This window comes from Ambystoma mexicanum, chromosome 9 (genome assembly GCF_040938575.1).
Source record: "Ambystoma mexicanum isolate Mex_15411 chromosome 9, UKY_AmexF1_1, whole genome shotgun sequence".
NCBI classification, from domain to species: domain Eukaryota; kingdom Metazoa; phylum Chordata; class Amphibia; order Caudata; family Ambystomatidae; genus Ambystoma; species Ambystoma mexicanum.
Window position 1 is genome coordinate 954,760,642 of NC_090931.1, and position 27,231 is coordinate 954,787,872.

The 27,231-nt window shown below is 46.4% G+C and overlaps 1 protein-coding gene across 2 annotated transcripts in view; it reads right to left on the reverse strand.

Moving 5' to 3' along the window:
- The window catches only part of LRP2 (LDL receptor related protein 2), a 516,831-nt gene that overhangs the window by 112,629 nt on the left and 376,971 nt on the right, over nucleotides 1–27,231 (reverse strand). For both annotated transcript variants that reach the window (XM_069616158.1, XM_069616157.1), the window contains 7 exons: nucleotides 27,063–27,215; nucleotides 25,345–25,515; nucleotides 21,812–22,035; nucleotides 21,231–21,408; nucleotides 4,463–4,659; nucleotides 1,971–2,216; nucleotides 677–805 (listed from right to left, as the gene is read on the reverse strand). In XM_069616158.1, the coding sequence (XP_069472259.1) occupies nucleotides 677–805; nucleotides 1,971–2,216; nucleotides 4,463–4,659; nucleotides 21,231–21,408; nucleotides 21,812–22,035; nucleotides 25,345–25,515; nucleotides 27,063–27,215 (1,298 nt within the window). The remainder of the gene's footprint in view (nucleotides 1–676; nucleotides 806–1,970; nucleotides 2,217–4,462; nucleotides 4,660–21,230; nucleotides 21,409–21,811; nucleotides 22,036–25,344; nucleotides 25,516–27,062; nucleotides 27,216–27,231) is intronic.

Genomic DNA, 27,231 nt, shown 5'->3' on the forward strand with positions numbered 1-27,231 from the left:
CCTTTGCCTTAGGGCCCCTAGCCAAGGGCTGCCCGGGCAGAGGCTGCCCTGGGACGATGTCCCAAAGGGCTGCAGGCCCCATCATGCAATTGGGAGGGTGGGAGGGGGGACGGGGCACTGCAGAAACAAAGGAAACGGCATGGATGGGGGAAAAGAGGGCTCAAAGCAAACAGAAAGCTTTAAAAAAAGCACAACATGCGCACAATTCCAATGAAAGGAAATCAATTTTGAACAATGCTTGAAGATTACAAAGTGTGGGGTTAAGGCTGGGCCATAAGGAGCAAAAGTCATATCTCGATATTTTTGGGCTGAATGGCGATATACAATGTATATCTCAATATTGATTATGTGGGTTAAATGCTCAGTTGTAAGCTGCCAACTACACGTGAGATGTTACAAACACCTTTCTTTATGAAATTGATCAAAATAAAGAAAGTGCAAATACAGGGTTCCTTTTCCTGTTTGAGAAAATATCAAAATGTGGAAAAAAAATGATATTATATGAATGTATATATGTATATATCTCAATGTTAATGATATTGTCTCATCCTATATCGATTTTGAAAATATGACAATATATCTCCAGAACTCGATATATCGCCCAGCCCTATGTGGGGTAAGTGAAGAATGGACACATAGCACAAGCCTCTCCAAGTCCTGATCCCCCCACACCTACCGCAGCCTTGCTCATCGCTGTTGTCCCTGCAGTCATCATAGCCATTACACACGGCCCACTTTGGAATACAGCGGTAGTTGGTCCTACAGTCAAAATCAGTGTGGTTGTCGCATCGATAGGCCGGTCCCACTGGAAAACACAAACCAAAAATGTATTCAAATAAGTCTGCATGAGGAACGTTCACACTGACATCGCTGAAAATACAGTGGTCGCTAAAGAAGGAATATGCTTATTACATAATGATAAATAGCTTTCTAATCATTTTCCATTCATGAAGCAACTTTTTAGTTGGCCACTTAGGGGGCTATGAGTGTCTGTCTTCCGAAACGGGCCCACCCATTCTTTGATCAAGTTTTGTGGAACTTAATATGTTAGAATCCTTGGGAAGCCAAATGAAGATCATTTATCCCCAGACATGTACAGACATGCATCTGGTGCATCATGCATTGGCTTGCACGCCCGGTGTTGTTAATACTGCATTCAGAATTGGGCGCCTACCGTTTGACATCCCATTGGTCCATCGCAGCATGTTTAAAGATGGCCCTCGATAATGCCTAGACAGCTTGATACAGGAAGATGTTGATCTTATGTGTTCACCTGTAGAAGTGTATTCTAGCTTCATTACATGAAATATCACATGCAGGAAAGTAAAGAGCCTCTCCTCAACTCTATGGAAATACTCTATGTGAGCTCCATTTCAAGGCACCAGGAGATTTCGGTCTGTTCCAGTGGGCAAAGCTGCCTTTGTTTGGCCTCTTCTAACTTTAACAGATACGGGTAAAGCTGGATGCAAGGTAGGAAAAGACGCACTGGACAGAGAAAAGTACATGTACAACAACAAAAACAAATTGAAAACGAAGTACAGTGCCTGTGATGCTTCAGGCACCTCTACTTTCACTGTATTCTTAACAATGTCGGCCATGTTGGGTACATTTTCATTCTGGCATATAAGAAGCTGGAAATGGGTCAAGTCCAGCTAGGTTCGCACTGCATGAATATTTCACTGCTACAATTGTCCTCATTTACGAGACAAGTATGTGCTAGGTATATGTACGTGGGCTTGCGATGGGTCGTGCCACTCACCAGCATGCAGTTGTGTGCGCCATTTTCAACGCGCTATCATGCCATACATGAACACATGCCAGAACAGTATTAATCAAGCCTTCAGCCATTTCTCTGTATCCAGCCCCCCGACTTCTATGTTAGGCATTTTATCTGGCACAGGGAACACCCTTTGTAATCAGTAAAATGTATTAATGACGAACTAGCAACCCCTTCCTTTTCTGCTACTCACTGCATTCATGTAGGGGTTCGTCTGAGTGGTCGCCGCAGTCGTCATCGACGTCACACTTCCAGCTCTGTGGGATGCAGCGCCCGTTGTTGCATTTAAATTGTCCCGGGTGGCAGGTCCGGCTGGCGCAATGGGCACTTTCCTCGTCGGAGTTATCTGCGCAGTCGTCCTCGCCATCGCACTGCCAGGCCTCCGGGATGCAGCGCTTGTTGGCGCACTGCCACTGGTGGGTCTCACACTGGTGGTTGGCTGCACAAAAAAGTGACATGTGACGCATACCCAAAAGAGGCCTAAGCCCACATCTTGTTTATCAGCAGGGGCGAGTGAAAAGACAGACTCATCCTTGCTTCAAGTCATTATAATACACATGGATCATTTGGTGTCATTGTGGGTAACTAAATGGGCATTTTCGGCAAGGGAGAGGCACAGTCACATTGCATTGGTTAGACAAGCTATTTTATGATACATGTTTTGAGGTATGCCCCGGGTTTTGATGTGTGCAAAACCTGTTCCTGTTGCTTGTCAGGGCCTACCTGATGGACCTGAGGCCTCAACCAACATGGAATTAAAGTATTCCTTTTTCAGCATTTCCTTCCTTCTATCTCTCCTCCTGGCCACCTAACTCCAGCTTCCTCCCTCCTGCTACACAACAACCGCCTACTTACTGCCTCTGCCAAAAACTCTCTCTTCAGGTTTAATGTCTCGGGAGGATAGCTCAGGGGTAACGTGCTCGCCTTGGAAGCAAGATGACACGGAGCACCACAGGTTCGATCCCCGGATCCACGCTTAGAAACCTCTGGGTATTAAGCGCTTTATAAATAACCTATCATATCATATCATATGTCCACACCACTATCAGAAATCTCCTCTCTTACATAGTGGGGTGGTGGGGCACATGCCATGGGACTGCCCTTGCAGGAGTGGGCTTATGTACGAATGAAATCCTTGGAACAGGATTGGGTAGATGGTAATTGCTCATGGCTGCTCTGTCGCCTTTGTGGTCTCTCACTCCCAGTGTGAACCCGCGGACTGAGCCTTGATGAAAGCGGGGGACGTCTTACATTTCCAGTCTGCTAACTTTGGGAGTGCGGTGGCAGCTGTGGAACACTGATCTCACAACAGGCATTAGTCATCTGCTTGTGTGAATCAGAAAAATACCCGTTTCTTGGTGTGTGGTCTGCCACTTGTGATGTTTGATTGTGAGGCTCATGGTTTGTTCTAGTGGTGCATGGACCCCTCTGAGTTTCACGCTACCAGCATAGTAAGCATTATGTGTCTCGGCAGGACGGGGTGAACTCTTCAGCGCTGGCAGCACTAGTGTTATCTTGCAAGGAGTCATGGATATTACATGAGAACACCTCACAGAATATTAGGGCCCGTGTATATTACAGGTGGTACATTTTGATAATGGTTACACCACAGGGGCCTGGTATTGGTCATACCGCTCATGCAGGCGCTCTCCTGAAGGGACAGGGCAGGGACGAGCCCCCGCTGAAAGACTACAGTGTACATAGCAGGTAGTGGTATCCCACCCGATCTACCGCAAGGGTCAGATAGTGGACTTTGTGATGCCTCCCAAACGTTGTAGATGCAATTCCATCGAATAGTAGTAAGACTTTCCTCAAACTTACACTCGCCCTGGAGGTTTCAAGGAGCTGCAAAGTTGGTCTGGTCACAGTCACGCAAGTAGGCCGGCCCATGGCTGGTAATCTCAAAGCCTCACTGGCTCAGACATTCACCAACACAGAGAGAGGCTCACACATTGCATGGGTGAAGATGCAGGGGCCTCATGGTATGTAAAAGGGGCTCTCTTGTATGCTCTGCCACCTCTGTATTCCCATGCCAGAATTTCTTCCAGTCCATACTCCACCATCAACACGGACACATGTAGGAGGCATTCTGCGGGCACACACTTAGGCGTGGATGTGCTAATTCCGAACGCTTCATCATATTTCTACTGTCCAATAGTTTTAAACACCAGAGCTAAGTATCTATGATAGCGGGTCGTTACCTTCTCATTGACGTCAGAAGCAGGGGTGTTGCTAGGTCTGGAAAAGATCAGGGGCCAAGCTAATGTCGGGCCTGCGGGATTCAAGGCTAGCTATAGCTTTTTGGTTCTAGTCCCTGAGCTTCTATCCAGGGCTACAACCAAAACACCCGGGGGCTATAGCCCCCTCAGCCCCCCAGCAACACCTCTGCTCCGATGCTAGGGGACGCGTGAAGCACATGCATGCTGAAGGGCCAGGGCAGGTCACAGTTGATGATATAAACTGTACTTTGAAAGAGGTAGGACACAGTGAGATTCAGAAGAATGAAAAAGACATGGCATCCCTTCACCCGATATCCCTCTATGGAAATGCATCACATATTTGGATAAGGGTTCAGGGGATCTACATCACATGACAGAAGCATACATCAGAAGCACCTATGCTCAAGAATTTTTCTGAAGTTAGGCGTGTGCATAACAGGAGGAGGTGCAAAGTACGTCAACATACCACACAACACCTGGTCTTCATCCGAGCCATCTGGGCAATCAGGAACAGCATTGCACAGGAAATGCGAGCTTGTGCAGTTGCCGTCAGAACACTGGAATTGGCCGATAGGGCAGTATCTATGTGGACACATGGAGGGCTCATCGGATCCATCTCTGCAGTCCCTCTGCCCATCACATTTCCACCAAATGGGTATGCACCTGAGTAGAAAAAGTCATCCACATCAATTAAAGTCATGCAGGCGTGGCACGTGTATTCAACTATGAGAGTGATTGTTAGACATTGGAGGAAACATGTTGGGCACCATCCTTACGCAGATGTACAAGGGTGGCCCCATATTATCCCAGCTCCTTCTCGTCGATGATCGGCTGGTTCACAAGAGTGGGGAGGTGAACAGGACCTTGCCTACAAAGGTCCCCCTGTCAACCTTTGCTCCATCAGATGATATTATAACCAACAAAACCTCACCTTTCACGTCGAGCAGGTCGCTTTTAGTGACACTGTCAATGGTACAGGGAGGGTGTCAGGAGAAATGCCTCGAAGTCCTCAGGTGAGGGCTTGGGGATATTCCCCAAAAGTGCTATCCATGTAGGGTTTACACCAAGTTATTCCTGTGCCTTACAGTGGTAAAGTGGGAAGCAGCCAGGCTAGACTCTTTGTAGGAAAGAGGGTTGTATGATTGAACAGCTCACACACATTCAATAAAGGATGTCCGCACTAAAAAATATACTCTTTATAGAAAGTTGTGCATAAAAGTAAAATCTCCAATCACAGGTAAATACTGTGGTCCAGAGATACCTAAGGAAAACAATAAAGTGTCTCTCAAAGACACACAACACAATTTAAATCCTTGGAACACAGTCCACCAGGTGAGCTATTTTAGAAGATTGAGGGAGTGCAAAAATATTTGCTGAAGCAAACAGGTAAGAATTGAAAATGAGGTCAGTGTCCCAAAAAATCTCAAACCCCTCTCTAAACAGGAATGAAGTAAAATATCACAAGTAAGTTAAAATATTCAGTGCTTATAGTTAATTTCAATTGTTCAGAAAGTTTGCTCTTTGACTTTAACAGGACAAAGTCTCCGGGCAGCATGCAGTTATAATGGAGAGCGGCAGAGGAGGAAACCTTCGGTCTGGCAAGGCTCCTGGACCCTGCCAGAAGAGTTTCTGATCCACGTTCGACGACCAAACAACTGTAGAAGGATTTCATAGTTGCAGTGAAATCCGATTGTAGTAGATGCTACCATTTGAGGGGCCGTGGAGAAGAGGACAGAACGTCGGAAGGCCCCCTGGATCAGGATGCTGTTGAGAAAGCACAGTGTTATGGGTGCAGTGATCAGATCTGTTGTCAGGGTTTTCTTTGCTCACGCTGCTGCTACCTGTTGCAGGGTCTGTAGAGGTATTTGAAATGGCTAGGTGATGACAATTATGTCAGCAAAGTTGGATGGCTGCCAAAATGCTTCATGACGTGCAGGACGGTACCACAAGGGGCCGGGAGAACTGCGGGTATCCAGGCCAGGGGGTCCCATGAAGGAGCAGCAGCAGGAACACCAGTAAGGTTTCAGCAGGGGGGCCATCCCAGTTAAGGTCCGGTGAGGATCATGGGCCCATGAAGCTTCAGGCAACTCTACCATAGCTTCCCCTTCAGGAGCATCAGGGGTAAGCAGGTTTCCACAGCATCATTGCGGTCTCTCAGCCACTTCAGAAAACGATTCAGTAGTCGACTGAATAATGGGGCTTGAGGCCACCCTATTTCTACACACAGGACATTGGGAGCAAGCCCAGCCCTCCAATCACCATCTTTGCACCTGTCAAAGGTTTGGCAGCCATCCAATCAATCAGGATTGGCCTGCCAAAAGCACTGTTGTGGAAACACACACGCACGCGTGCACGCACACACACGCCCCATTACCCAGCCATAGGTGGATTCCAATTTCCAACGACTCAGGGTAGCCTATGATAGATCTGCAAAGAGCCCACACAGACAGAAAAGCCAAATCATCTGTAACCCATGTCATAAATACAAAAAGGAGGACCACAAACAAAATGACCGGATCACAGGACCTGAACATGCATTGGTAGTCACGGTGTTCCTGTTCACAGAGCAAGCAGCTACCAAGGGTGTATATGACCCAGCACGCTATCAGGGTGAGAAAAATCACTCAGGGACTACAGAGGGTGGTCTGGGAATTCACAGCGCCTCGATGCCCCTGGGCTTTTAGTGCGCTTTACAAATCTAAATAAATAAAGAAATACACAGGTAGCTAGCTATATGAGCTACTGAGAGCCACATATACACATGTTGCAGCCTACATGAGGCTTTCTAAAAAGACTTCATGTTGACAAAATAGTCTAGCACACAGAAAAGGTTTATATAAATACCAGGCAGAGGGTCACTAGTGTTAGAAAGAGGGCTTCCAGCCCTAAAGGAAGGGCACAATGAGTTTACACACCTAATTGACTCTCTTTCAGAATGCTGATCCTAATTTTAAGTTGCATAAATGCCAGATTTGTTTGTATGTGAGTGGTGAGAAATGTGTGAAGGAGTGGCCTTTCACCCACTTCAGCCCTCCTCTGGCCTGGTGTGCCACCCCCACCACTTGCTGAGCTGGCATTGCAGGTACTCATTCATGTAAATAAAATATTTAAATAAATGCATGCAGGCACGAGTACCTAAGCTGGCACTGCAGTCCATATATTATTATTATAACCAGGCAACCAAGGGATTCCCTGCCGTGGAATGTGTCGAATGTGGTTTTCCGTCTGATGGCTCGTCCTGGAATGTGATAGTGAGACCTGCTGGTGCAGAGCCCCGCCATACCAGAGGGAAATTGATGCATGAAGCCACAGATGACGCATGTCTAGATATGTTAAAAAGTGTTTGCATACATGCATGCGTATTTTCAAGTGGTATGCAATGACTGTGTTTGTAAAAGTTTGAATGGTGCTGTGCGTGTGTGTGCGCAAAGCTGTGTGTGAGTGTATGTATGTTTCTGTGAGTGTGTGTGTGACCGATTAAGTGTTACAGTCGATGGGTGCACTTGCAGAGGTGAGGTGCCACAGGAGTATTATGAAATTGAAGTGTGGTGACCGTGCTGGCATATATTGTGCAAGTCACATCAAAGTAATTTACGGTACGATTGCTGGTATACATTGCGGGTGCAGCTTACTGAAAGTGTCTTCTCTTGACAACGCTGGAATATATTGTGGGCACTGCATCATGAAAGTGATTTACAGTGGCAAAACCAGCTTACATTGTGGTGTAGCATCATGAACAGAATTTACAGTGCCAATGCAAACATTTATTGTGGACACAGGCACATTTTGTAATCTGCTTCTGAGCACTTTTTACTATTGGTGACCTGGAATCTATTTGATATTTACCCTAGAGAAAAGATTTCAATTTATATGACCTTTTATCGTATTTAAATTTGTGCTCTAAAATGCACGATTTCAACAATGTTCTCAGGGGAGAACTCCCCAACCTTATTTTGGGACCCCTGACTGTACTCGGTCCCTTGCACTACACTAATTCAGGGAGTTAATTATGCCTCTCCACTGAATATATGTAGCAAGCCGCATATGAACTTCAATCATGTGGTATGCTGCTGCCTCCGCAGGAGATGTCCGCCCCAACAAGTACCAAAAGCTGCTACTGCCACTCTTCCAAGTCTACACCAGGTGCCCACGGTAAATAGCACCCTTTCCCTCTGTCTTGCTCGAAAGAAGGAGTGACTTAAATGGGTGTTAGAACATTTACTCTTTCAGGAGGGATGGGTTTTAGCTACTTACACGATTATTGACATTATGGCAGTGGGTCTGTGCTGCAGGTGCTTTTGTTGGAGGGCTAGGAAGCAGCTTAATACCTGGAACTACATGTCCAACTGTCTGGGAGAGAGGATAAGAGAAGAAGAGAGCCAGGGTACACTCCAAAAAGAGGCCTGTGGGCTAGAGGCCCACCGAGAAATCTCCCAGGTTCCAGGTAGGCCATTTCACCACTGCATAAATCTCAGGGCTTCTGAGATCTATTTTTCTATAAAGTAGCAAAAACTCTTCCACATTTCCATAATTTGAATACATAACAGTTTAAATACTATGGGCCTCATTACGAGAATGGAGGTAGCCACGAAGCTATTAGCTCCATGGCTGCCACCGTTCCGGGCTCCATTACCGGGTTCCTGCAATGGGGATTTACCGGGTTACTGCGACATAGGAGCACCCGGTAAGTCCTCCTTGCAGGAACCCATCGTCATTCCCATTTGAGCCCCCATAGGGCTCAATGGGAATGGGGAGGGAGGTAATAACGGGCAGATTACATCTAGCCCGTTATTGCCTCCCTCTTCCCCTTGCGGGACCCGGAAAGCACGCCTGGTTTTACCAGGCTTGCAATCCGGATCCCGCGATGGGAAGCTCGTAATCAGCGCTCCCGTAATGAAGGGGGCCGACCCGTACCGGCCCCCTTCATTACGGGAGCGCAAGCCTTATAATGGGGCCCTATGTGTTTAGAAAACCAAGGTTCATTTGAAATTTACAGAGAACAATCAGACTCCCAGTGGCCACCGAGCATGTATGGATATTAGGAAACTGTGTCTCTTTTCATTTTCTCATTTTTCGAAAGCCAGATATCCAAACTTTTTCATGAGCGCCCTGAGTTCAGTGCTGTGCAAATGGCAAGTGGGTTTTGTGGAACAAATACTGCTGACATTAGCTGTCAATCAAAGCACATGCTATCTATGAAGGTTCTATGTGATCTGGCCGAAACTTTTTCGTGGAATTAGATTTTGGGCCTCATTACGACCTTGGCGGTAGCCATGCCGCTATTGGCAGCATGGCTGCTGCCGAAATCGCGTCCGGGTCCAGGTTCCCAGAATGAGGAATTACCGGGCCATTACGAGTTCGGAGGGCCCGGTAATTCCTCCTTCCAAGGACCCGGACCCAGACCTTCCCCATTCCCATTCAGCCCCCATAGGGCTGAATGGGAATGGGAGAGGGAGCACACAACGGGCCGATTACGAGTGGCCAGTTGTTTGCTCCCTCTTCCCCTCGCGGGACCCGGTAAGTACGCCTGGTTTTACCAGGTGTGCTTACCGTGTTCCGTGAGGGGACCTCGTAATGTGGCGGAATGGGTTTAACGGGTCCGCATCCTTTTGCGGCACCCGTTAACCCGTTCCGCCAGGGTCGTAATGAAGCCCTTCATCTTTTTCTTGTTTTACAGGATGATTTTGTCACAAATATATGCAGAGGAGAGCCCCCACTGCCTCCTCTAACCCTCCTACATTAATTATTCTTCTAAACCTACCCCCCAACATATATGTGTGGAAAATTCTGATGAAAACACATTTCACGAAATCTACTTGGCCGATTTCTACTGCTGCAAAAACTCCCGATATCCATAGGAAAGTAAACAGGTTACTAAGCAGCCACTTATTGCGCCTAGTGCAATATACATATAGACATTATGGAGACATTATTCCCATGTTTTCATCTACTAGCTCATTGATGCATTATGAGGGAGGCAATGATGTTATCAATGCTTGAACTACCACGCGGATAACGTTCAATCTCAACCGATTTTATTCACTATTGTTCGGTGCTTTTGGTTCTGTATACCCCGAATATACAAATAAAAGCAAAATACAGCATAAAACTCGTTTGCCACCACTTTCATGTTCAACATAGTCCATAAGCGTAAAATGCGGATAGCTTAATTTCCAACTTGATGTATAGTTAAAGTCCATCACATGGCATTTTGCACTGTAATATACATGCACATTCACGGTGACACAAATGGGCATGAGTTATTCCGAATTCGTGTTTCTATTAAAAGGTCATTTTTGCACATTTGGCTTTATACTTTTTAAACAGTGTTTAGAAGGGAATAGTTTCTTACCTGTAGCTCCATTTCTCCAGCATTGGTATCTTTCATGGATTCACATGCTTAGAATATTCCCTGTCGTCAGACTGGGACCCCTCGGTACACATATATAGCCTTTTCCTATAGGAAAACTTCCGACACTTTTGTGTCCTATCTACGTCCTTTTAGGACCCGCCTACGCATGCTCCGTAGGCCGTCCCAGTATAAGAGGCCCGCCCCCGCGGCTCCCCTTCAGATTTCGGCCCCTTCAAAGTAGGAAGGGTTAAACTTATCAATCAAATACATTGTATTCCGGGGAGGCTGGCGGGCTCATGTGAATCCATGAAAGATACCAATGCTGGAGAAATGGAGTTACAGGTAAGTAACTATTCCCTTCTCCAGCATTGGATCTTTCATGGATTCACATGCTTAGAATAGATTGTATAGCGGTAACACATGAAACGGCGGTGAGAATGTAATGTAATATACCCTCACCATAATACACAATGCATATGTACAGCAGGAATAAGTTAACTCATATAACCTTACCCACATAAAATATACTGTCATCAAAAGGTAGAAAACAGATTCTCCACAGCGTGGAGCTTACCTTACTGAAACAGATGGCGCAGGACAGCTCTTCCCATCTGCACCTCGTCCGCATGCTGCCTGGCAAGGCAGTAGTGGCGGGTAAACGTGTGGGGCACTGACCATGCCGCAGCCTGGCATATGTCCGTAAGCGGAATTCTTGCCCATAATGCTGCTGAGGAGGACGTTGATCTTGTAGAATGGGCTCTAGGATGTCCTTGCAGTGGCCTTCCGGCCTTGGAGTGACAAAACGCAATCGTCGATGAGACCCATCGAGCCATTCCCTGTTTAGAGATTGCTTTTCCTCTCGTCGACGGACCATATGCGATGAACAGTTGTCGAGTAGACCTGAGTTCCTGTGTACGATGTAGGTAAAATTTCAGAGCCCTCTTAACGTCCAAGGTATGAAGAGCTTTTTCTGCTGTCGATGATGGGGTCGCAAAGAAAGTAGGGAGAACAATGGACGAGTGTTTGTGATACACTGTCGGAACTTTTGGGACGAACGTAGGATTAGTTGCCATTACCACTTTGTTCTTAAAGAATCTTAAGTATGGCAGGTCTACGACCAGCGCTTGCAGTTCCGAGAATCTCCTAGCTGATGTGATAGCAAATAAAAAATGCCAACTTCCACGATATGAATTTCATGTCGGACGTGGCCATAGGCTCAAAAGGCGGTTTCATTAAGCCTGCCAACACTGTGTTGAGACTCCAAGTTGGAGGGAAACGTTTTACCGGGGGAAAAGTTCGAAATAAACCCCCCATGAAGTGTTTCACAAGTCTGTCGCTAAATAGAGGAGACGACTGTCTCTTCCTCGTGGACCTCGAGATGGCCGCCTGGTGCACCTTTATCGATGTGAAGGATAAACCCCTCTCCGCCAAGAGAAGCAGGTAAGGTAGAACTTGTTCCGGCGTCACCAACAACGGTTGAAGGCCTTGTTGTCCTCGACACCATTCACAGAACCTCCGCCACTTATAGGCGTAAGATTTGTTTGTAGAAGGGGCTCGAGCCGCCTGCAGAATTTTTTGACAATCCTCCGAAACGTCTAAAGCACCGAACTCCGAAAAGTCAGGAGCCAGGCTGTAAGGTTGAGACTGTCCGGGTCGTGATGCCACACCGTGCCTTTGTCCCGGGATAGTAGGTTCGGGACTCTCGGAAACGCTATAGGATGTTCCAGCGACAGGTGAAGCAGGTCGGAGAACCACGGTTGCCGCGGCCAGTATGGTGCCACTAGAATTACCCGGCAACTGTATCTGCGTATCCACTGTAATGTCCTCCGTATGAGGGGGAACGGGGGAAAAGCATAAAGGAACATGTCCGTCCATGGGAAGGAGAATGCCTCCCCCATGGAACCCTCCTGAGGCCATCTGCTTGCGAATTGCTCGCATTTCTTGTTGTCTTTGGTTGCGAAAGCGTCCAGAGGGGGGCGACCCCATTTCTCGAACACTTTCATCAGCTGAACTGTGTCCATTTCCCATTCGTGTATCTGGGCCATGCTTCTGCTGAGGGAATCTGCTTGCGAGTTCCTCACTCCCGGGAGGTGGTGAGCCATGATGGAAATTTCGTGCTTTAATGCCCAATGCCATGTTTTCTGGGCCTCTATGGAAAGAGTTCTTGATCGCGTCCCTCCTTGTTTCCTCAGATAAAACATGGCCGTTGTATTGTCGGTCAGTACTCATATTCGCGATCTCTTGATGTGTGGTAGGAATGCCTTCAAGGCCCATCGTACTGCTCTGAGCTCTAACACGTTTATGTGTAGGAGTGACTCTGTTGGAGACCAGCGACCTTGCGTTTGGAGAGTTAGGGTTAGGGACGCATCCGTGACTATGGTTCGCTGAAAATCCGGTTCCTGTAGGGGTACACCGTTGTTCAGATTGTGGAAACTCTGCCACAACTGAAGGGTCCAAAGCAGCTTGTCGTCGTTGATGGTTATCTTGTCTGACCACGATCCTTGGGCCTGCGTCCATCGGTCCGCAAGGAATTCCTGTACTGGCCTCATGGACAGTTTGCCACCAGATGGATGCAGGATGCCATGGCCCCTAGGACCGAAACATATTTTCTAACTGAGAGCCTGGTGGTTTGACGTAGTCGGCTCGCCAGCTGATTGAGTTTTGAGGTTCTGTCGAGAGAAGGCTTCACTAGCCCTAACTGGGTCTCGAACTGTGCCCCCAGGAATATCAGCATTCTCGATGGCCGCAGAGAGGATTTTTCGAAGTTTATGGCGAATCCCAGCTGTTGTAGAAGCTGCATGGTGGCTTGTAAACTTGTGTTGGTCGACGCTGGGGAGGATCCCCTTACCAGCCAGTCGTCGAGGTATGGGTATACATGGTGGCCTTGCTTCCTTAGCCAGGCCGCTACTGGAGCCAGGCATTTCGTGAACGTTCTGGGGGAGGTCTTGAGCCCAAAGGGAAGAACCGTGAACTGGTAGTGAGTCCGCCCTATTACAAATCTCAGGAATTTCCTGTGTTTCCGACACATTGGAATATGGAAGTACGCGTCCTGTAAATCCAGGGACGCTAGAAAATCCCCTTCTTGAACGGCACGGATCACTTCCTGCAGAGTGAGCATTTTGAATTTTAGGCTCTTTAAAGACTTGTTGAAATCGCGTAAGTCTAAAATGGGACGCCATTTGCCGTTCGGCTTTTTTACGACAAAGTATCTTGAGTAGACTCCTTGACCTCTCTGTGATGTTGGAACTAATTCTATCACGCCCTTTGCTAACATGAGTGTTACCTCTTGTTGCAGTATCCTCAGATGGGAATGAGCGGTGAACGCAGGTAGAATGTGCGGAGGGCTGTGCTTGAATTGTAGAGAGTGCCCGTTTCTTATAGTGTCCAGCACCCATTGATCCGTCGTTATTCGTTCCCATTCGTCGACATATGCTGACACTCTTCCCCCCAGAACGGCGTGTTGTATGTCACTGCTGATCTTTATTTTGCTTGTCTCTCGACGACGACGGATAGGATGGTCTTTTACTGGACGTCTGGAAGTTACGGCATCGGTTTGCCGTTTGGGAAGCACGCCTTTATCCCTGGGAGGGGTAAGCCGACCTGCCAAAGGATCTGTCTCCAGACGCAGAGAATCTGGAATTACCTGAAGCCCCTCTAAAGGGACGAAAAGACTTGTAGCTTCGGCCACTCTGGAGGGCACCCAATGAACGTGCCGTGTCCGAGTCCTCTTTCATTCCCTTTAGGGCTTCGTCTACCTTCTCACCGAATAGAAGGTCTCCCTCAAAAGGCATATCTAATACTTTGTATTGTACCTCTGGCCTGAAGTAGGTACACTTAAGCCATGACTGTCATCGTAATACGACCCCATTATTGACTTGCTTGAAGCCTGACTCAGCGAGGTCCACCGCAATGTTTATTGCGTGATTGGAGGCTTCCTCAGCCTCTCGGACAAGTAACATTGCTGCCTTCCTATGCTCTTCCGGAAGATGATCAAGCAACGGAGCTAGCCTGTGCCACATTTCTCTGTCGTATCTGGCTACAATAGCCAGAGAGTTTGCGGCCTTTACTGTGGTTGCTCCCACGGATAGCACTTTTTTTGCCAAAGGCATCCTGGCGTCTCGCTTCGTTTCAGGCGGAGTCGTGCACTTGTGCTGGGCCTTCGCCTTCCTTGCCACTACCGCCGACACCACCGAGTCTGGCGTTGGTTGGGAGGATAAACACTTGGGGGTAGACTCTGGAGCCTTAAACTTTTTCTCGAGGCGTCCTTTCACTGCCGGCTCTGAAAAAGGGTGACGCATTGTCTGCAACCCCTCCTTCCACACGTGGTCTAGTATTGGTATTGAGAACACAGACCTCCTTCTCTTAACCATGTGGTCGAACAAAAAACAGTCCTTTTTCTGTTCTTCCTGGGACAAACCAAATTCTTTACACGCCTTCTCCATCATAGAATGGAATGATGCAATGTCGTCCGGAGGGGACGGGTGAGCTGGGCATCTAGGGATTTCCAACTCCACCTCTGACTCCCAGGTTGGATCCCTGGAGGGGGATGATGAGATATCCGATATGGCTCCCCTGTCAGACTCCGAATCTGGCAGCTCACCTTCCTCGTGTGCCAGTGCTGAGATTGGCGTGCTTAGGTGCGTTGGTGGACGGGACGGGCCCGGCTCGTCGACGGGTGACTGTGGCAGGTTTGCCTGAGGTAGTCTCTGGTCCAACGACTGTAGCAAAGACTGAAGCGTGGAGAGAATTTCCAACGACAAAACAGATTGAGGATTGAGAAGAGGGGCAGATACCGGTATACCGGATCCCCTCGTCGACGACTTGTCAGCCACTCCTAGCCCTAGGTCTGCTGGGCCAGCTATTCTCTCGCTCTCGTCCTCCCTCGAAGACAGCGACACAGCCTGTTCTTGCAGTAAAGTATCTGGGGGGATCGGATCAAATCAAAGGCCTCCTGTAGAACCCCCGTCGACGAGGCCATTGTCGCAGCCGTTGTCGGTGGGACGGTGGATGCCACCTGCTTCAGTGGCAGGGTGGAGGCCGATGACTGGATCGCCGTCGACGACGGTGACTTAGCAGGTGGTTTAGGCGGTCCCGCCTTTTCCACACTTGGCCTGCTTTTACTCGACTCTCGACTCGTGGTTGATCTATGGTGATCGCCCGATGAGGATTTCGGCCTTTCCTTTTCATGCTTTTTTGATGAAGATGATTTTTTTGACGAGGAGTCTCTAGCTGAGTGACTCCGAGATGACTCTTTTTCCGTCGGTAGAGATTTCTTCGCCGGTGGTTCAGACGAGGCAGCGCGGCGTGATGTTTTTGCCGATTGGGTGGAGCCTACCTCCGAAGGGGGGTATGCCCCCGCTCCATCATTCAGCCATGCCACCAGCCGTCAACTGCGGTCTTTGAGGGTTTTTTGAGAAAACCCTTTGCATATGCCGCAGTTATCAGCCGAATGATGAGGGTGGAGGCAATATATACAATCCATATGTCCGTCCCCCTCGTAAACTTTTTTCGAGCCGCACGTCACGCATGGACGGAACAGCGCTTTTCCTGACATGGAGGACATTTTCTTCTCACTCCAACTCCAGGTATACAACCTTGTACAAAATAGTAAGATGACGCGAGGAGATCCCACTACTTTGGAGACAGTTGAAATCTGAAGGGGAGCCGCGGGGGCGGGCCTCTTATACTGGGACGGCCTACGGAGCATGCGTAGGCGGGTCCTAAAAGGACGTAGATAGGACACAAAAGTGTCGGAAGTTTTCTTATAGGAAAAGGCTATATATGTGTACCAAGGGGTCCCAGTCTGACGACGGGGAATATTCTAAGCATGTGAATCCATGAAAGATCCAATGCTGGAGAAGTTTGGTAAAACGAATTACTTGTGTGTTTTGAAGTCCCTGCCATTTTCTTCCCTCATGCACTGGAGTTAGACATTGTTTTTCGCTTTTTCTTAGGGTTGGTTTTGCATTTGCAGTCAGGCACACTGCTTTTGAAGTTTCAGCTTCTTCAACCTGGCAGCAAAAGCCCTTTGTGAATGGATGAACTGAAGATGAACCTAGTCAGCTGGCCCCAAAAACTATGATGGAAGGTATTTAGCACATACATCTTGAGGCTCGCTGAATGCTGTGATGTACCTCCAATGATAAAATACTGGATCATTTTAATGGTTACTATTCAAAACAGAATTGTTTGATTTGGTTTTGTAATGTGTTGAAGTAATGTGGTTTGGCAGAATATTGTTTTTTGGTTTTCAATGAATTTGTTTGGTTACAGCTGCAGTGTATTTTGCAGGTCATTTTATAATTAGGTATGTTATGTTTTCTGTATTTATTATCCATTTTACACTCAATTCTTGTTATTACCGCTAGTCTTGGTTAAATCATTTATCATTTTTGTGGTTGTACATTTTGATTTATTTCTGGTTATTTGGAGCGCAAAAATATTTCTCAGTTTTTAATTATTCCTGTGATCAGGTTGTCTATGAGGGCCTTAGGATCAATACTTGGGGTGCTCTTCTTATTAGGAAGGGTGAAGATCTCCTCACATTTTCGTTTGTTCATTTCTTTTAGTTGCCTTAACAGTATGTATTGTTTTTGAGGGGCCATTGGTTGGTTTATTTGATGTGGGAGGTTCTCATTCACAGAGGATGTGTTGGCAGTCTGACCATAGGTGTGTTATCTAGACAGATATGAAAGGAGGGGATAATGTCCAAGGCATGACCTTTTCTGTGCATTGGCCTATTTACCCAGGTAAAAACCCCAAGACAATCCATGGTTTGTGAGACTATACTAGTAGATGAGTGGTCCAAAAATAGGTTCATATTTACTGGCCAGTATCAGGATTCTACTGGCAGTGGCCTGGATGGTGGACAGAAACTCTGTACATTCCTGGTTAAATTAGTTTGTTGGACCAGGAGACCAATATACAGCCACAACTGTTTGTGTGGTGTTATTATTGATGTGGCTGTTGCATGAGGTGTTTTCAAAAATGTTGGTGGGGCCCTATAACTGAAGGTCACTTGGAATCCACACAGACATGAGCATCACTGCCAATCCCTTTTTGTTAATTCTGTGGGAAAGATGAAATTCTGTATCCATCAGGCAGGATGGCATCAAAGAGGGTGTTATAGTCATCTTTGACCCGTGTTCCCGTGATTCCCAGGAGACTGATGCTGAATCCCTCAATGAACTGGCATATCTGCAAGGCCACTGTACAGCAGATCTACTATTGATCGTACCTATTATTAAGGTTCACAATAAGCAATGCTATGTTCTAATAACAGTAATTTATTTAACAAAATATTAATTGCATGTAGGCTTTCTGAAAGACTTGCGGGAAGTGCTGCAGTGGTTTAGTTGCGGACATTTGAATAATGAAGTATCTTGTGACAGTGAATGAGAAGACATTCAAAGAGGGAGCCCAAAAGATGCCTCAATAGGAATGTCCTTACAGCACAATGCACCACAACACATGATGCTCTGCTTGAAAACAACAGTTCATTTTTTGGATTTCAGTTTATGCTTCACCAAAATAGATAGTATGCTTTTTAGCCCAATTATAAATCCAAATGAACAAAAGACATTCAGTTACTTTAATGAACCCAGTGAAATTTCTTTATTGGCCAAATTGGGTATAACTGAACTCTGAGCAACCTACACAATGCAGCTTGTAAATGCTTGTGAGATGCAGCCAATCACTCAATATCCAGGACTGATTCAAGTGCCACCTCTATGTTGATTGCCACAGCATTTCTTCCACCTGCATGACTAAATTAAGCCAAAGAAAGGCCAACGCTGGATTATGATTTACTGCACAAAATGACAAACACTAAAACATGATTACAATAAAGAGTTGCCTTGTTCACGATAGGTTGTTATGCAATGTGTCACCTTGTCCATGAGAGTTCACCAAATTGGGTAAGGAGCAGATCAGCCCTGTCCCATCCCTCTTGCCATGTGTGGTCAACTTTTATGAATTATTTCATGTTGAAAATGAATGTTGAAAAATAGGTGATTTTTTGCATAGGGCTTTTCGTAGACACCACAAGAAACACAATGTAGGAATAAATATTGCACAATGTCTGCCTTCTGTATTCAAGATTTCGGGTACCTGCTTAGCCCATACTTTGAACTGGATCATGCTTCAAAAAATTCAAAAATCAGATGAGCTAAATTTCGTAAACAAGTAGCAGGAGCGTAGCTTGAAGCAATATGTCTGTTTGAGGATGGCACATGTGCACTAACATGAAAACACACCATCACAACACATACTATTCAAGTAACAGACAAACAAAAGTTATAAACACGCATTTGAATGAACCATGGCCACCAACAATGCCCCATGTACACAGAAAAACCGCCAGTCCAAAGGGGAAAAAATGAAATATACCAAAGTTGGGAATGTCCACTTTAAGCAATCAATTTTCTCCCCAAATGTACCAAAAGACGATCATAACACAAGGCAAACCTTTGCTCATGCTACATCACCTTCACAAAATGTGCTTTACGTATTAGGCAGCCCACAATCATGCAATATTTAAACTGTGCGATGCAAAGTACCTCAGTGGTGTAGTATGCGTTCCGTTTGTAGTGTGATGGAGTTTGTTTGTATTAGGCAAAATGTATATTTGGAGCGTGTTCTGTGTGATGAATGAGGAAAGGGTGGAACACTCCCCCTTCCTCATATCTTCACACATGGGACCTTGGGAGCTTGTCCCGCTGGAACCCTGGAACTGGCAGCAGGAGAAACTATTGATTTTGGAACTAGATCAGCACAGGGATCCGTTTTTCCTTAAAGCTCTCACCCTCAATTTCTGTGTGATGAAGTCAGGCCTCTATCTTTTTCCCAAGGCTCGGAGGGATGTCTTGGTAGCCCAGAATAGCTGGCCTAACAGGCCAAGGCTTTTAGCTACGTGAAAGGAGGACATGATGTGAGTTTCAGAGTCCCCTCCTTCAAGGCACTGCCTGAGTTAAGTGACACACTCTACAATTCCAAAGAGAGAGTTATAGCTGTCTTGTGTGGCCAGCACCATATCTTTAGTGTGTGTGTGATCATCCAGAAAAGCAAAACAGGGAGAGAGGGGGAGTTGCAGGAGTGATAATACGGACAGGAGGTGATCCAAGCAGGAGGTTGGTGTAGGGAGTTGACACGGAGAGTGGCAAGGAACAAAAACACCAGCGGAAGCCAGCGAAATTCAAGGAGAAAGCTGGGATGCGGCATGGGAACCTGGCAGGGGTCTTGGTTGCTAATATAAAGGACTAGACTTCTCAGCAGCAAACTCAAGGAGGGTCATAGGAACGGGACCCCTCTTGAGGATCCTGACAAGGGCTAACTACTTCTTAGGGTAAAGTATCTCCAATTGCCTTGCTGATAGTGCAACTGACGTCTATATCCTATAATGGGTGAGAAGCACACAATGCACCTTACTTTCTATTCAAGGGGGTGAGTTCCCTTGTAGTGGGAAAGGCAATATGCCCCTTAATGTTGCAGAAATATTGCCCTTCCTACTACTACTACTGAGGAGGGCACCATATCACTTAATGGTTCAAGAGGGCATCATAGCGTCTAGCAATGTGAAATGCACTATACCCCTTAAAGAGATCAGGGGCACTCTAACCCCTGATCAGGAAGCAGCGAATCAGCCACTATCCTTCTGATGTGGACTGCAAACAGCGGGCAGGGTGCCGTGTCCCTCTGATGAGTGAATGTGCCAAAGAAGCGGGTAACACTACATCCCAGAATCCAAGAAGAGGCTGGCTGCTACACCCCAGAAACTGTGCTGTGTTTGAGGAACCTTGAGGAGGCCAGTAACCCGGCAAGAAGTAGCAGAGTGTTGCTTAAAACCTTTGGGAGAACAGTACTCTCCCAAGGATAGGAACCCTGACAATGTATATGTTAACCCATCCTAACACTGTCGAGCTAGACAATTCTCAAGGGGGGAGTCTCGGTTCTCTTGTAAATAACCCCTCGTCTCTACAATCATTTCTCTCAATAAACACCTTGACAGCAAGTCTGAGCCAAGATGCGGCTGAGCCACGGTAGTCATGTGACTATGTACTTGCGGATCAAGGGGAGACCATTATCCCCATGAGAAGAACAGTGCTGTCCCTTTATAATTTGATACATTCTGACAGTGTTGAGTCAGACCACTCCCAAGGAGGGAATCCCCATTCATGTGTGTATACATGTCTAGTCCCTTTGTTTGGTGTTTACCCCAACCCTCTCCTATATCGAAATAAACAGAATCGTACAGAAATGTCACCCTCATTTGTGCGCCCCCGCAGTTACTGCGACTTTGAGGGCGCACAAAATGAGGGTGATATGCGTCAGCTCTAACCCACGTTAGTGGGAGGAGCTGACGCCGCAGGGATAGCAGGGTTCAGGCGGCACACACAGAAGTGTGCCGCCGCAAGAGGTAAGTTGGGGGTTGGGGGGTGGGAAGGGGAAAGCAGGCCGGGGAAGCGGGCACAGTGATCTATATGATTGCTGCGCCGCGCCGTAACTGGCATCGGCATTTCGGCCGTCGCAGTTATGGGCGGCGCAGTGATCACATAGATCCAAATAAACCACCTTTAAACATGTACATCTCAAGTTAAGAGAAAACCTATTAACATTGATTGATCTTTGCCAAACATTCTATTGCTAATACTTTTGACGTGCTCGACAGATTTGGATACATTTTCTAAACACGGTTTATACATGAATGAATTGAGTGGCAAAACACAAGGCAATTGGTAGGAGTACATTGGCTCAGATGTAAACAAAAGATCATTATATTCGGCTGTCGGCAGCAGATACAAATGTTACACGGTCTATAATTGAGGTGAACACAGTGTCCCCACAAAGACTTACCAGACAAATTTGAATATGAAATGAAGCATACCTTTCACTGTCTGCACATAGGAACTGTGTGCTTGAACATATAGGCAGGCAGCGTGCGATGGAACCGAACTGTATGACCACAAAGTTGTCAGGACACTCGCAGGTGTAACCCTGGCCGCCAGCTTTGATTAGGCAGAGATGGGAGCAACCACCGTTATTGGTGCCACAAGCGTTGCTTACTGTGAAGGCAAGAAGAGTAACAAAAGTAGTTGAGTCATTCAGACTGACATGACCAATTATTTAAGGGCCAAGAGACTAAGCAGTGTGTTGTCACAGAATTCACTGCCTACCTAAAAAAATCCCCATTGCAAATATGTACAAGAATCGTAACACGGATAAAGGCAGCCTCAAATATGACTGCACTTTTAGAAAGCTTTAGCCTTTCACAGTAGTGACAAATGCACGGATGAGTATGTGCCAGAACCATAGATAAACACACAACGTACCCGCGTGCACACACACATACACACACACACACCATTCTCTTTACCTCGTTATGATTGGCAGCTAGTCCTAACAAGCAAAACATGGATGGGGTAGTTACTCTAGGAAAGTTGCGTGCCTTGTTCTAACCGTACTCACCAATGGGCTGTCTGTACGGATGGTAGACATGGATATCAAATGGCCTGTGTGTGGTGTTCACAAGGACAACCCTGTCGGTTCCGCTATACTTATTTCCCTTTTCCACGGTCCGGGTGTTCCAGTCAGTCCAGTAGACAGTGTCTTCGAAAACACTGATAGCAAACGGGTGAGGCAAATTTCCATCGTATACGGTGTGTCGATGTCTTCCATCGAGATCGGAGTACCTAGAGAACACACAAAACGATTCAGCATACCTTTACACACCAACATGCCCAAATCCGGGACTATGCCCCTAAATCAATGTATCTGCCCTGATTTATGTAGGTGGCAGAGGTATTTTTGAAAGCATAGAACTTAATGCAGATCTAAACAAATAGCCCTTCTTACACCTAACATGACAGCAAGCAAGGCTTTATCCATGGTTTTGCTGTAGACTACTCCACTGTACATTTCCCATGTTAATATAAATGCCACTAATAATTAGGACTTCCACAATACAAGAATGGCCGCATAGTAGGATTCTCATTGGTCTAGAATTGCATATAAGCCTCTCTCCGGTGTAAGATTGTTAGCAATATTTCATGTGGGAAAGCAACATGTTAAAATACTATCACTTGCGGCTTGTACATCGTTCACTTTTTCAATATAGGGGTGTTGCATCAGGGGAAGTTGGCAGGGTGTGATGTGGAACCCACCACCAGAGACACTCTAGAGCAGACCACAGCTGTGCTTTGCTCTGAGTGTATCGGCTACTTTCATAAGGACTGAAGGAGAGTGGGGATCAGATATGTACCCCTACTCCAGATCATCTGCACGCTATATCTCTTGCCACCCCCACCTCGCCGTCCCGCCTGTCATGGAAATCAATGATTTTTTGTCTAATTCACATTTCATTGGGTGCTCCAGCCCCATATCTGTTTTCACTTTCTTTAAAGTTAGAATTGTTTGATACTACAAAAAGGCAAATGGTACATGGCCATGGTTCTATGTGATGTTACCGGAATGAATGTTAACAAATGGAATGTTACCAAAAAAATTAAAACCATTTCTTTTAATTGGGGGTTCCACTTCCACCCTCCACCCCCGTTTCCCCATGCTTGTAACCCCACCCTGAACCACCCCCACACCTTTTAACCCTTTACCCCCAGCCCCTATATATTTAATTTTTGTTATTTTTTGGGTAACATTTCATTCGTTGTTTTCTTTTCGGTAACGTCACTGGATACCTATGTCCATGGGGTTTTGGCTGCAGTTGTGACTATCTACCAGTGGTGGGGCCTGGGGATCCGCTCTGTATGGTACTGATCCTATTGCTGCAGGGTCTGGTGATTTGATCACCTGTCCTTAAGAATGCAGATCCACAGGAGCCTAATAAGTACATAGACAGTTTGCCATAGCGCAGAATGGTGTTATGGGCCCTCGGCAGCAATAGTTTAAGGGGATAGTAAATGCAGTGGTAGTAAAACGGGATTTCCCAGTGAAATTTAAGCAACTGTGATTCCATTTGCACCAGCAAATAAATGTCCATTCCTAACACAGTACAAGTTTGATAGACCAATGTCATCAAAATTAAAGGAGCAGTAGAGAACACAGTATACTCTAGCCATGCTATCATCACAGGAAGTGACATCAAAAACCTGCCCACTTGGTCCCAATGGCAGACTGTTGAGCATACCTTTTTGCAATGTTTAATGAAGAATTGTGACCGTGGCATATTATGAATTGAATATCGCTATCACCTTCACGTTCGGCGACACACATGGTTCGGGTCAAATGGCTGCCACCCTAACAAACAGAAAAGGGACTAAATACCTTTTCTATTTCCTTTGTGGAGCGGGGGAGATGGCGAGTGAGCTCAGAAGCTGGGGGAGAAAGCCCCAAGACAGCAGGTAAGTCATTAGGGGGCAGGGTCGAGGTTGCGTGATGTTGTGGGGTCAAGGGTGTGGCATGCTGAAGGGGCTGGGAGTGGGAAAGGAAGCCAGGGGGAGGGAAAGAAAAAAAAAGGCAGCACCCGGGGAAGAGGCATTGGTGGCTGGGAGAATATGGGTGGTCAGTAGCGGACTCTTCCTGCATTCCCAGTCACCTGATTGGCTACGCGACCCCTCCTCAGGGTGTGAATGCCAGTTATTGACAATATGCACACACACACCCAACTAGCAAGACTATCAAATACAAAATGTCGCTTCCAATCGAGGAGTCATCAGAATGGTTACTTGCCGAGGTTGCAAAGCTGTTTATACAGCAATATTAGGTTGCAATTTCCACCTCTACCACTAACTTATACGTTTGTCGAGCTTCAAAGGGCTTTGCAAAGTATTGCAACAGGGTTACTACTAGCCAACAAAGTTGCCACTTGTTTTATTATTGATAATGGTTGAGGTAACATGCAGATTGCATGGATTCACTGGATGCAGTAATCTATTGAACTATCTCGCTAGAAAAGCAAAATTACAATCAGACGGCCACAATCAGACGGCCACAATCAGACGGCCAACTGCAAGGGCACAACACTTGCCGATGATTCATTTGCTAGAATTGATTTTCAACGTCACAGATTTCACACATTTAATTAACATTTTCATTTATGTCACGTTGACTTGCTTGGATGGGAAAGCAGTTACCCTTTGTCTCTTATCGTCAATAATTGCCTCCCCCTTAGTACCAAAGGGGGTTCATAAACTTTGAAGAAGTCTTAACAATAACGGGCCCGATGCATGGAATATTTGCACGGTTCAAAGTGACTTTGCACTGCTGAAAAGTGACTTTGCACTGCTGACACAAACCCTGATTCATGGAACCGTGCAAAGTGTATTTTTGCCGGGAAAAGTCAGCGCATAGTCATTTTTGCAGTACAAAATGACTTTGCCCAGACTTTGCACAGTTTCATGGTTTGTGTCGGCAGTGTAAAGTCACTTCTACCTTGCAAATATTCCATGAATCAGGCCCTCTGTGTCAAAACTTCGTGCACGTACCACGTTAGAACAACCAATCATCAAATGTTTGCTTTCAATCCCTTACGTCTGGGTAAGTCTGGCATTTCGATCCCATGTCACTTTTTTTGTGTCTGACGTGATGGCACTGCCTTGTGATGGCACAGTTGGGCATAAAGGCCACATGAAGTCTTCAAGGTGTATCCTTTGTGACTTAAATAGTTGCTTAATGCGTTTTGCCCTAAACTTTAGTCCACACTGCTCATGTGTTGGAAGGCCACCAACTGAGCGTTCTACGTAACAAGCTACCTCTTTGGCCAGGGTTTGTCTTGGTATTAGAGGTTTGCCAGTAAAAAGCCAAACTATTCTTGCTTGGTTCACCCTTCAGAGTACCTTAGTTTCTGCAGATTATCGTGCCCCCTAACTGCCGCGTTGGGGCCCATTGGAGAGTGAACAAGAAAAAAAGACTTGACCAAACTCGTCAAATGCTGAGATTCCAGCCTGTCCTAGATATTCATGTGTCAATTACTTCCAACTTTATAATAAAACAGCTTCCGAAACTTATTCCATGAGATGCTTTACTCTTGTTCTCTATGCACTTACTCAATGTAGTTGAGGTGGGCATCGGACCAGTACAGATGGTCATTGGTGTAGTCGATCGTAAGTCCATTGGGCCACTCGATCTTGGTAGATATTATGACGGTCTTGTTCTTGCCATCCATACCAACACGACCGATGAATGCCCTGTCTCCCCAGTCAGTCCAGTAGACCTGTCTATTTTAACATAAATTATTATTAGCTATTGAATGTTGAGGGGCACGTGAAAACACAAATATATGCAATTTTCTAGAAATTAGGCTTGAGTGTTGATCACTGAAGGGAAACACAAATGAAAACCGTGAGTTAGTTAACATAGCAACATTCTAATATTTTACATCATAATAAATGGGTACTGGAAATCGGGGAAATACAACGGAGGCTACAGATGGACTCTGACGGACACATGCACCCTACGCCAGTGCATTGGATACAGAACCTTGGTAGGTGCAATGCCACTATCTCTATACCGGGTTATCCCTCTAAGGCAGATTTGCGATTCACTATGCATTGCCCTCAGAAGTGTCTGAATGCCACAGCCAGGGTGCCCTATGGGCACAAACAATGGAAGCAAATCCCTATAGTAGGAAGTTCCTGTGCTGGTTGCCCGTGCCAGACAGGGTGTGCTTTGAGTCCTCCTGCTGATCATGAGCAGGGCCTCCTCTGTCCCCGAGGGACTGTCCTTCCGCACCACTCACCGAGAGCATCAAGGCTTCAGCGATGGGTCATGGCTGCTTCCCATAAGCAGGAAGGAGATGTGCACATTAAGGAGCACACCTTTGAGACCTTTCACATAGCATGACGCCAACTAAGCGCATACAGAGCAGTCCCAGTCGATCACACTCACTCACTTTCTCACTCTCTCACACACACTCACTCACAGGCTCATTATCCAGCTATTGGGCTTGCGTGATTTTAAGCATCCCACTCGCTATAAGCAGCTCTTTCGCACACAATATGCAAAGGTAAGACATGTTGATAAAGTTCTGATAGCCTATTCTAACATTAGAAAGTAACCTTACCTTGTACTATGGATTTTCTCAGGATGTATCAAATTATATGTGTCCCTTCAACTTTTGTTGCCAAAAGACATGCAGTGCATCCATCCATATACTCTAGAATGGAACTGTTCTACTGCCTTTGTTACAGTCAATGCACCTCATTACAAGTTTGCCGGTCTGGAAACAAGGGTGCTGGTAAGCTCACCGGCACCCTTGTTTCCAGACCGGCAAACTACGAGTCTGCCCGCCGGAGCCACTGTGTCCGACAGGTCTGACCCAGCCGGGCGCAGCGGCCACGATAGGCAGACCCGTCACGGAAGCACTGGCTCTGGTGTCTCCACTCCCATAGAGTCCAATTGGACTCTATGGGAATGGGGATTAACAATTTACTGGCGCCTGACTTCCCAGCCGCCGGACTCGGAATGAGCTGGAGGCACTGGGAGGTCAGGCACGGGTACATTATTTTGAATCCAGCGGCAACCTGCCGTAGGACTGACAGGGTTACTGCTAGACTCGGAATGAGAGTACAATAGTCAGCACACAAGAACACTGAAACAAAGGATGTTTACCAATGAGTTACGAGCTCAATTTCAGTTTCTGGTCAATTATGCAATATTAACACATCCATATTTTGCATATGCTCGTGTTTGCAGTTGTTGAAAAGTCACGGTAAGAACATAATACATAATACCATATGACAAAAATTGTTGATAACCAGCATACCCGTATTTCGGATGAACCACGAGTGCCCTTGGGTTTAGGAAGCAGTATGTGTGGTTTGCATCGACACAACGATCCGCCAGTCTCTTCCTAAATCTGCCATCGAGCTCCGCGACATTCAAAGAATCGGTGTAGGCATCTACCCAATAGAGCTTCCTAAAAATCAATTATG